At 40.0% G+C, this 12,349-nt stretch overlaps 1 protein-coding gene across 2 annotated transcripts in view; it reads left to right on the forward strand.

Annotated features, from left to right (window-relative positions):
• Positions 1–12,349, forward strand: part of AMPH (amphiphysin) — a 228,175-nt gene that overhangs the window by 168,678 nt on the left and 47,148 nt on the right. For both annotated transcript variants that reach the window (XM_036918931.2, XM_036918932.2), the window contains exon 11: positions 1,029–1,157. In XM_036918931.2, coding sequence (XP_036774826.2) covers positions 1,029–1,157 — 129 coding nt within the window. The remainder of the gene's footprint in view (positions 1–1,028; positions 1,158–12,349) is intronic.

Raw genomic sequence — 12,349 nt, forward strand, 5'->3', positions numbered from 1 at the left:
AGAGACTTTAAGACCTGAGGCCTTAGACATTGTGGGTGTCACTAAGGAGCCCCCCACTTATTTCTCTTAGTTGGACTTTCATGTTTCCTCACACACCCGACCTTTGAGTGTGTTGGGACTTGCTTCCACCACTGCAGCTTCCTCGGGCTCACACGCTGTCCTCTTCTGCCGTAGCTGCTCTCAGAATCTTCCCTTCCAGCCCCACTTACACCTGTCTTCTCCGTGGAACTTCTGTCCTTGGCACTGTAGGTGACCCTCAGGGCAAGGAAAGCCAGGAAAAGCAATGCGTTTATATGCCATTGCCCACACTGGTATTGTCCACAGTATATTGCACATGAACAGACTCTCAACAAAAATGTGGGCAACAAATGACTGAAAGAAACAGTAAGGGCTGGCAGGAGGAAATACAGAGAAAACCTGCCGCCCTTCTCTTCCCTACTTTGTGCAAAAATGAAATTCTTGTCGGGAAACTTGGAGTCTCCAGTTCAGCTCAAATTTTCATGGGTACAGTCAAAACTAAGGGAAGTCCTAGAAAGACATATGCAGTAGACAGGTCTTTGGAGTTCTTACTTTCAAAACACTGGAGTGGAAAGTGAAATGCATCCTGCCTATAGGTGTTCTCACCAAGTCCAGCAAAAAGCTTGCTTGATTTTATTTTTAAAATTCTAATTTATTGCTGAAGAGAGCAATCACTTTCAGTTTCCTTCAGAGAGGGCATTGCCTTAGTTCAACATTAGATCCACAGGTACATGGCCCGGCAGGCCTGTGTAGCACTCTTGTTGAGCTGGATGGAATCTCATAGCCAAGTCTTTCTCTTTGGGCCTTTGCTTCCTTTGCTTGGCACTGCTCAGAGGGCCACTGAGGTAGACAGCATCCTTCACTGAATCACCTAGACCCATTTCTGTCTGCACATCCAAATTTCAGGCAGTGATCAGTCTGTCCCCCTGCTTTGCTCGTGTGGCATTTCTACATGTCTTGCCTGTCATCTTTGTGAATTAACTAGTTTGTTTGTGTTTGACATTTCACAGACAAGGAAAGGGCCTCCTCTTCCTCCTCTGCCTAAAGTCACCCCGACGAAGGAGCTGCAGCAAGAGAACATCATCAGTTTCTTTGAGGACAACTTTGTTCCTGAAATCAACGTGACAACACCTTCCCAGGTGAGTATCTGGTACTGAGCTGATGTGCGCAAAATACTAAGGTGGACGGACCCTCGGGGGACAGCTCTGAAGAAAGTGGTGATGTCTGCGTCAGCCACATAATTTCAGTTCTCATGCAGGTTTGCTTCAGTTACTTGGTATGTCTAAAGCATCCTCATTTGAGGGTCATATGGTACTTGAAAATACTCATTTTTTAATAAGTTAGTACATATTTATTGAAGAAATTTGGGAAAAAACTGAAGAGTGTAAAATGAAGAATTTTAATCATCACTTACATTGTACCGCTTGTCCTGAGCTGCTGGTGCACTTTGGTTTATTTTCTCTTGGTCTTTTTTTTCTAGGTATTCATTGATTTTGCACCACAAAATTCAGATTGTTTGTTACATATTCCTGACTTTTCTACTTAGTCTTCCTGGGCATTTTTTTGATGTCATAATATTGTCCTTTAAAAAAAAAAGAGTTTAACCAGAGTATTCTGTCAGGTGGACATACCAACCCCTGATTATGGCTGCAAGTTGCTTCCAATATTTATGTTACTTCACCAGCACTCTAATGAATTAATGTATATTAATTCATGTTTTCACCTTCAGTTATTCCTTTCATATTGATTCCTGGTAGAGAATAGGAAAATGAGATTAAAAGAGGTGAATATTTTTAAGTCTCTTGACCTTCAGTGGAGTAAATGTATCCATTTACACGATTTGGCAAAAGGAAACGTCAGTGTTTATCCTGCTTTTGAAGGCACCTGGGCGCATGTGCTCCACCTACTGCTGCCCTTGGTGAACTGCAGGCCTGTCCCTGCAAGCAACCTGGTTGTCCCATTGCCTGGAGAATGACTTGCAGAGCTGCTCCTAATGCTGTCAAAACCATCTCTTCATTGTAAGAGTGAAAGTCCCCAGAGAAGTCATGCCAATATCATGTCCTCCAAGAGTTCAGAAATAATGTTTATATTTTACAAGATGTGTGAACTCAGCACTGTCATTACTGAATACATCAATAACAACGCTGTGTGCACTGTGCCCATTACAGTCACATCCTGTTGATAATAACGGAGATAATGTACTAATAGCAGGGAGCTCAGAAAATAAAAACTCAGAAGCAATTCAGTGGCAAATGATAATCTTTCATCCCTTTGGAGGGCATTTATCAGCAGGTACAACGCTTTTAGCTATTGTTTTCCTTCTTTTGCTGTTGGTAGGAGGTGCTGAATTTGGTGAGCTTACTAGGCCTTGAAATGTGATGTAGCAGCTCCTTGAGGAGGGGAGTTGGATGTTTATCGGTGCAGGGACAAATTATGTCTATGGGTACACAGGTGCCACCAGGGAGAGCTGTCTTGGAACCAAAGGCTCTTACCCAGCATCCACGGTTGCCTTGGCACCGAACTTGAGCATTTTTAATTCCACGTTGTGCTGTCTTTTTCTGTCTGTTAAGTGCTCAGCTTCATTCTCCTTTTCACTACATCTTTTTCACACTGAAAGTGTTTTAAGGTGGTAATACTCTTACTCAAGTTGCTTTCACCCGGATCGTCCAAGAACATCCTCTCAATTCCACCACAGAGACTGTGGTCTCCTGGAAGCTACACGCAGTTAGCTGAGAACATCTCCACTGAGCACTGAGACAACTGAAGTAGAGGAAATGTGATGTGTAGACCAGTTCTGAAGTGAGGATGGGGCTCCAAAGTGTTCTCTTAAAATGTGCCTTTTTAATTTGCAGTTTGCTGGTTCACATAAGGGTCCTTGATGGTCAGGGCAGAACGGGGAGAAAGAATCAAAGCACTTTTCAAAATTGCAAAAGGCAGAAGGGGCCCCTAAGTACTTGTAAGAGCATTCACTTTTGCCGGGATCATAGAGGGAGAGTGAAGAAGTCCAGGATCAGGAAGGGGAGGAGGTGCTTTCAGAGCCCGGCTGAGGCAGTGACCCTGCTGGGCGGGACGAGGAGGGAAAGAAGCAGCGATTTATAGCTCCCTCTCCTTTCTGGCTTATTGAGTGATATGGTCTAACTTTATGTAAAACTCTATAGAGGCAAAAAAAAAAAAAGAAAACTGTACAGAGGCTGCCTTTTCCCAAAACACCTTGACAGTTTCCTCAGTTGCTTATTCCTCTAGGTACAGAAAGAGCCATTTTGCATTATTAGGGCCCTTTGGGGTTTCATCCAGTGGAGTTTCTGATTCAGCAGGTCTGGGGTGGGACATCTGGATTTCTAACAGGGTCCCAAATGCTGCTGGTGCTGCTGGTCATGGGGTCACCCTGATAGGACCACTGTTTTAGGCCCGGATTTCCACATGGTATAAACATGTGGCCATGAACAAAGCACCACAGGGAGTCAAGAGGTTTCTTCCAGGCAGAGGGCCCGCTGAAGTGTATGCCCCCAAGGACCGTTTACAGCTGCTCAGTTCAACCAATGTGATGTAAAATGTTCCATATGTAGGGTTGTTAGACTTACACACACAAGGACACACACATGTGTGCTTATAATATAAGATGTGTTGATCAGATCGTATGTCAGGCTGCATATTATAAGTGAATGGATTGTCTTATCTGGACCACAGTGTTTCTGGATATGTGTAAATACATGAGAAATAATAAATAGAAATTCCAGGAGAAAATGAGATGCTAACTGCAGGGAAGGAGAGTATGCAAAGCTGAGGTATATATGAAAATGCTTTCTCCCAGATTCATATATTTATAATAATATAGATGGTTCATTTGAACTTTAGTTTGATATTCTTAAAAAGTTTAATGAGTCATTCTGCATTTAACAGATAGGTATATGCCCTCATTTGCTATTTCTTCATGTGTTTAGTGGGGACAAAAAGCATTTGTATTAATCGCACCCAGAAACTCAAGAGATGATGATTGAAAACTTCCTCCTCTGTGATGGCTTTGTGTGTCTCGTACACTAGGCCCTCTCACAGCAATAATTCTCAAGTCTTAAAGTGTGTCCTGGAAGTGCAAACAGAAATCCATCAGGCCTACAGAGCCTTCTAATGGCCCCAGACCTGAACTATATCATCGGGTCCTCTCTGGGAAATGTTCTTACCCGCTTACAGGGAGATGCCTGAGCATTGAGACCAAAAGGCTGATCTTGCTTTTCTGGTTCTGTCCATACAAAATTGGGACCACCAAAGGACAAACCTATCCCTTCCTGTATTTTCCTCCCGAGAACTTTAATAGAAAGTCTCTGTGTGTATGTGTTCCCATGCTATATTTTTTAAACAGCATTTTCTCTCTAGTTCCATAAGCTGTGCAAAGGAGTCCTTGGTCATATGTGGCTAGGAGGGGTCACACCCCCTTTTGCTTTAAATAGCTCAGGTCTAGATATTGATGGCTCTGAGAATGTGTGCAACAAAAGCGCTGTTTACATCAGAGTTTCTCAGTCTCCCCTTCCTTCCTAAATATTTCCTATGAAATGGGTGTTTGCATGAAACATTTTAAAAAGAAAGCTTTAAAAGATTATGTCCCTGTAAGCCATATTTATGATACATAAATAAGAATTTAACAAGAGATAAAGACCAAAAAAAAGCATTTATATACACACACACACACACACACACACACACACACAGATATGCCTACATGCAAGGTTGTTTCTTTTGTCTTCAACACATGTTTTGAACTGCTTTTTATTCTGACTTGATGACAACTTTAATTGCGATGTTCACCCATTCTCCCACTAGGGCTTTCCTTAGGGATTATGGCCCTGAACAAACGTTTCTGGAGAGAAGCCTCCATCCACATGAATAACTGGAGTCACTTGAAGTGGGCATGTTGGCACCATTCTGGTGGCTGATCTCAGGGCATTCCATAAGCAAAATGCCGGGCTGGCATGTGGGGGCAGTCTGCTCACCAGTCAGTCATAGTCCTGACCACAGATTCCAGGGCCAACGGGCGGGTATGAGCCCCAGAGTTCCTGGGTCCTGGATGGACCCTCCCCATGGAGCAGAGCCAGAGAGTGCTCCAAAGGGACAAGACGGGCTCAGACGGGGTGCCCTGACCAGATGGCACTGCTGGCCCCAGCTGGTCTACACAACCAGAGGAGGACTTGGAAAATGTGAAGAAAGATGCTCAAAAGCATGGGATGCTTCCTAGGCGCAGGCAAGGAAAGGGTCCCTGCTTGCCCCTCTTCCTGTTAAGTGGCTGTCAAGAAAAGATTGCCTGTGTTAGGATTATTTTCATGGCAGATGCACCCAACTGTTTTGCCTGAATCCCAACAGCGATGTTCCGTATTTTCTCGTGGACTCTATGTGCAGCTCTCCCATTTACAAATCCAGACGAATCCTCTTTGGAACACCCAAGCTGAGGCCTACAGGCCCTTCTTATTGCTGCTGTGGGGCCAGACAGCAGCACGGCCTGCAGCTCCTGAGTCTGCTGGGGTCGAGTTAGCCCCAGTCACTTGGCTACCTCTCTGTTTTCCAGCCCAATGCTGCATTTTACATTTTAAGTTCATGAAATCTTCCTGCTTTTCTAGTCAATCAAACTGCAAAATCAGTTCAGGCAATGGCCCCTTTTACTGCCTCAGTCCTGACGAACCTGCCTGTGATGAGGCGCACACACAGCTCGCTTCCTGAGAGTCTGCACCTGGTTTTAAATACCGCCTTGGCTTTTCTTTTCAATGTAGCCTGTTTCTGGGCCAGCTGCCTCTTCTCTCAGTTGATATTTTTTCAAAATAAACATGTTAACACTCTCGTAAGACAGAAAGAATTAGCAAGATGAAAATCAGAAAGAGGAAAATACACGGTGCATTTCAAGCCCAGATTTGGTGGCTTACTGCTCTGGAGGGTCCCTCGCAGCACTGTTCCATCCCTCCAGCGGGGATAGCCCAGCAGCACGGTGTATTGATCACCTGGGGTTCTGACAATATTCTTTAATCCTTGTTATTTAGCCTCACAACCTAAGAAAGTTTTCAGACTCCAGAACCTCTACCAAAGCCTAGGCTTTTCCTACCTTTCCCCCCATTTTGCTTCTTCTATTTGACTTCCGCACAAGGTATCTCATGATGCAAACCCTTTTTGAGTTTTTAAATTTTTTCCAATGTGGTTTGAGGTGTGGGTTAGGGAGTGGTGGTCACCTGGCACAGGGAGACAAGCAGGAAAGGGGAAAGCGGGGAAGAATGAGCCCAGGAAATGCAAAGGAGCTCCCAGTGGGGAAGCTTGCACCTGAGCGTGCTATGTGCAAGGTCTCAAGCAATTTCGTTTTGACATCACCTCTGCGATCCACAGATCATTATCCCTACTTTACAGATGAGCAAACCTGTCATCCTTCTACTATACTAAGGTCCTCCTAAGGCAGACAGGTAAGCAGGATACTATGGACATGTGTGCCAGCACTTAAAGCACATGTGGGATAGTGGATACTAGATATCCAGTACATGAGTTAACTCTTTCTTGCCTTAATATTAATATTCAGGAGGCATGTTCTCTAAAACACCTTTGGGTTTTTAATATTAACAGAGTTCTTCTGGTTGTTACACATCAGCAGTGTTATTGGTATATACCGGGATATAGTGGTAAGAGAGGGTCATCACTCAGCCAGTTTTAGCCACTTGTCCATTAATCATCAGAACAGAACCTCATTGTAGGCATACACCTATCCATCTTCCTTGTAGTCTCTATTCTCATTACTGTCAACTTCTACACTCAGTCATAGTGTATGTAAGGGCATGAGTGAAACCCATGACATGATATACTAAGAATGACTGCAGTCTACCAACTTATTCCAGTAAAAACAAACAAACATACAAACCTAGGGAAACAGTCCCTTAAAAAGTTTAGTTTATTGTGAGTCAACTCCTTAGAGCATTGCAGGATTGTATAAATGTAGGTAGGCTCATAAAGCAAATAAGGCAACAGGTTAAGAGTTGCCAAGTGTAGGTTGTAGGTAAATGGCTCTTCATTGTACTTTTCTTTTAACTTTCTATGTAATAAGAGTTGTGGAATGAATACTTGACAACATCATACAAAATGACTGAAAGATGTCCCATTCTAAGACTGCGAATATAAAGCTCTTAAACCTGCCAACGTACTGTAGTTACCACCAGCATTCACATCCACCACGATGTACCCATCTGTAGGGCTCGGACTGTAGGCATCTGACCACAAAGTTAAATTTCCTTAGGCTACTGTTTCATCATAATTACTAATGAAGTACTACAACTTTAGTCACTGTTAGAAATTGTGAACTATTTGTGACCCTTCAATAAAAGATATTCCTGTTACATGGAAAATAACTCCCGGCTGGCCTTGCGTCAATCATCCTCATCCAACCTCCCCTCCCTCATTGGGAAGTTATGAGTGTCCAGCATAATACCTGGAATATAGTAAATGTTCTCAAAATATGGTTAATGAAGGAATAAAAGATGAAAACCTCTGGAATAAGTAGTACCTCTGGCCTCACTGTAATCTGACCCACCGAAATACGGTGTTAGGATTGAGAAGGCACTGTGGGGTGTGTGTGTGTCTGTCTGCAGCCTTGGGGGACGGTTTAGAGACTGTGCTGTATTTCTAAATGTTTGGCTATAGCTATAAATTGAAATTACCTGATATGCTTATGAAAATAATGCCCAAAGGATGCATGGTTAACATTAAAAATCTAGTAAATTTCAGAGAAGCAAAAAAGTAAAAATGAAAATGTATAATTCTGTTTCCCAGCACAAGCAGTCTTACTAATTTAGTTTTTATAATACCCCAATATTTTTCTCTTTAAATAGTGACTGGAATGCATGTTTTAAGAAATTTGATCATTTTATATCAGTTCTTTAACTTGTAATTTTTTTTCTACAAATATAACAAAGATATTTGCATGTCAGCTTAATATATATCCATCATTTTAAATAGCAGCAGAGCACTGTGCTATGAGGATGTGACATAGGAGGTTTAACCCATCTATTGTTAGGGTATTTACTCTTGTTAACCAGCTTTATTGATGTGTGACTGACATGTAAACAACTGCACATATATAAACTATACATTTTGATATGTTTTGAAATATGTAAACACTCATGAAAAACCATCACCAGAATCAAGACAAATGAATATGTGTCACCCCCAGAAGTTTCTCTGTGTCTCTCTGTAGTCCTTTCTGCTCCTCTCTGCATACTGCACCATTTCCAGCCAAATACTAACCTCCTTTCTGTCACCATATGCTAGTTTGCATTTTTCAGAATTTTATATAAATGGAATCATACAGTGTGGGCCCTTTTTAGTTGTACTTTCTGTGCTCAACATAATTATTATGAGATGCATCTATTTTGTAGCATGTATCAGCAGTCCCTTCCTTCCTGTTGTTGAGCAGTGGCCCATCATGTGGATGCATCAAGTTTATCTTCTCATCCATTGATGGATATTTGGGTTGTTTCCAACCCTTGCCTATTATAGGTACTATGAACATTTGTGTATAAGTCTTTCTGTATACACATACTTGAATTTCTCTTTGGTAAATACTTAGGGGTGAACAGGCTGGATCATATGGTAGACATAGTTTTATTTTTTAAGAAACTGCCAAACTTTTCTAAGTGGTTGTCCTGTTTGTCTCCATCCACATTGCACAAGAGTTCCAGCTCCTCCACACTTTTGTCAACACTTGGTATGGTTAGTCTTTTTAATTTTAGCCATTCTAGTAAGTATATAGTGGCATTTCATTGTGATTTTAATTTTTTCTTCCTTAATGACTAATGATGTTAAGCATCTTCTTGTATACTTACTTGACATCTGTCTATCTTCTTTTTTATTTTTCAGCCCTATTGAGGTATAAATTGACAAATGAAAATTATATATATTTAATGTATACAACTTAATGTTTTGATATGTGTACACATTGTGCAATAATTTCCCCAATCAAGCTAACATATGATCTCCTCTTTTTGGTTGTTACTGATGTTGTAAAGACACGTAAGATCTCTCCTCTTGGCAGCTTTCAAATATGCGGTACATTTGTTACATACAGTCACCTTGCTGAATATTATATTTCCAGGACTTGTATAACTGAAATTTTATACTCTTGATTAACATCTCCCCATTTCCCCCTGCCCCCAATCTCTGGCAACCACCATTCTACTCTCTGCCTCTATGAGTTTAACTATTTTAGATTCTACATATAAATGTGATCATGCAATATTTCTCTTTCTGTGTCTATCTTAGTTTATTTAGTATAAAAACTTCTGCACAGCAAAGGAAACAATTGACAGAGTGAGAAGGCAACCTAGGGAATGGGAGATAATACTTGGAAAACATGTATCTGATAAAAACATATATCTGAAATACACAGGAACTCATACAAGTTAATAGCAAAAAAAAGAAAAATACAGAACAAAACCAAACCACAACAGATTAACAGAATTAAAAAATGTACAAAGGGCCAGAATAGCCATTTCTCCAAAGAAGACATATAGACAGCAAACATGGTCAGTGCCACTAACCATCAGGTTAGTGCAAATAAAAACTACAATGAGATGTCACCTCACACCTGTTCAAATGACTGTTACCAGCAAGACAAAGGTAAGTATTGGTGAAGATGTGAAGAAAAGGGAACCCTTGTAAACTATTGATGGGAATATAAATTGGTACCGGTATTATGGAAAACTATATGGAGGTTCCTCAAAAACTGAAAAACGGAACTACCATATGGTTCAACAATTTCACTTTTGGGTATATATGCAGAGGGAATGAAATAAGTATTTCAAAGAGATATCTTCACTCCTGTTTCCATTGCAGCACCATTTACAATAGCCAAGATATGGAAACAACCTAATTGTCTGCCAGTGGGTATTGTGGTATATATACACAATGGAATATCATTCAGCTTAAAAAAAGTAAATCCTGCCATTTGTGACAACATGGATAAGTTTGGAGGATGTTCTGACATCAGTGTATCTTCACTGATGAAGTCTTTTGAAAACTTGCTTATGTATTTATTTATTTATTTGATTGCATTTTGAGAGCCATTTATATATTCTGGATACAAGTCTTTTTGATTTGCAAGTATTTTCTCCCAGTGTGTGTCTTGTCTTGTCATTCTCTTAGAGTTTTTCAAGATATGTTTTTTATTTGGTTGAAGTCTAATTTTTGCATTTTTTAAAATGAATTGCACATTTCATGTCACATCTGAAAATCTTTGCTTACTCCAGGGTCAGAAAGCTTTTCTCCTATGTGTTTTTCTAGAAGTTTTAGGGCTTTAGGTGTTAGATTTAGCTCTGTGATCAATTTGGAGTTAATTGTTGTAGATGGTGCAAAGTGTGGATAGATTGAAGTTTATTTCTTTGTCTATGGATTTGCAGTTATTGGTAAGTCTATCCTTATTGTACTGAATTGCCTCTGTCCTTTTTTTTAAAAATTTTTAAATTAAATGTGGTACCTGATATAAATTATCCAAAGTAAGACACAAAAAGTTCAGATGCATTGTGGGGAGGGAGGGGATGGTATTGGAACAATAGCACAGAGTATCCAAGAGCTGTGGTACTAAATTGCCTCTACTTTTATAGGAACTTAGTTGTCTACATGTATATGGTTCTATTTCTAGACTCTGTAGTTTTCCATTGATTGTTTGCTTTCCTTTATGCCAGGAGCACAATATCTCAATTACTGTCATGTTATTCTGTCTTGAAATCAGATTGGGCTAGTTCTTCAACTTTTTATTCTTTTTTAGAAGTGTTTTGGCTATGCTAGGTCCTTCAAATTTCCATATGAATTTTAGAATCAATCTGTAAGTTTCTTCAAAACCCCTTCTGGGATAGTGCATCAGATTCTTAAAGCTGTTGTAACAAAGTACCACAAACTGGGTGACTTAAAACAGTACACCTTTATTCTCTCACAGTTCTGCAGGCTAGAAGTCTGAGATCAAGATGTCAGCAGGGCCATACTTCTTCTGAAGGCTCTAGGGGACGATCCTTTTTCCTCTTTCCTGGTTTCCACGGTTGCTGGCAGTCCTTAGTGTTTGTTGGCATCATGTAGGTGCATCATTTGAGACTCTGCCGCTGCCATCACACTGTGCTTTCCCTGAGTTCTGTGTATCTTCACATGGCATTTTCCTGGATATCCAAATTTCCCTCTTCTAATAAGGACACCAGTCTAAGGCCTAATCCAGTATGACCTCATCTTAACTTCATTACATCTGCAGAGACCCTAGGGCCAAATAAGGTCACATGCACAGGTTCCTGATGGGCATGCATTTTGCAGGAGGTTGTGAGGGGCTCACAATATTCCGCCCAATACAGATACTGATTTGTATTGCATTATATCTATAGATTAATCTAGGGAGGATTGATATCTTAATAATACTGAGTTGTCTAATGCCAGCACAGTCTGTCTTTTCCTTTACTAAGGTCTAATCTAGTTTATCTTTGCCATGTTTTATAGTACCGGTACATACAGGTGTTTCACATCTTTTGTTGGGTTTATCCCTAAGAATTTCATATTTTTTGTGCTATTGTGAATTGTATTTTTTAATTTTCAGTTTCTGGTTGTTCATATTATTATATATAAGTACAATTGGTTTTTGTGTATTGATGCTATAGCCTGCAGCCTTGTTAAACTCAATATTAATTCCTATATAGCTTTTTTTTTTGGTTTCATTGGATTTTCTACATAAGTGATCATTATCTTCTATGAATGTAATTTTACTTTTTCCTTTCTAATCTGAATGCCTTTTATTTCTTCTTTCTGCCTTATTTCACTAATGAGTACTGCCCATACATTGTTGAATAGAAATGGTGAAGCACTCATCCTTGTGTTGGTCTTAGGGAAAAAGTTTCCAGTCTTTTGTTATTAAACATGTTGGTAATTGTAGGTTTTTGTTGATACGCTTTATCAGATTGAGGAAATTGCCTTTTTTCCTGCTTAGTTGAGAGTATAGAGCAGGAATGCATGTGGATTTTTTCAAATACTTTCCCCACATCTATTAAAATGATCATGTGGGTTTCTTTGCCAATTTGTTAATATTATGAATTACATTCATTGGTTTTCAAATGGTAAACCATCATCCATTCCTCAGATAAACCCCATTTAGTCATGATGCATTATATTTATGCATTATGAATATATAAATTGAATACATATATTCAATTTCCTAAAGCTTTCTCTAGAATTTTGCATTGATGTTCATGAGGAATATTAGTCCATAGGGTGTTTTTAAAAATAATGCATTTTTCTCATTTAATACCAGGGTAATGCTTTACTCATAGAATGATTTGGAAATGTATTC

This window comes from Manis pentadactyla, chromosome 7, assembly GCF_030020395.1.
Source record: "Manis pentadactyla isolate mManPen7 chromosome 7, mManPen7.hap1, whole genome shotgun sequence".
Classification (NCBI taxonomy): domain Eukaryota; kingdom Metazoa; phylum Chordata; class Mammalia; order Pholidota; family Manidae; genus Manis; species Manis pentadactyla.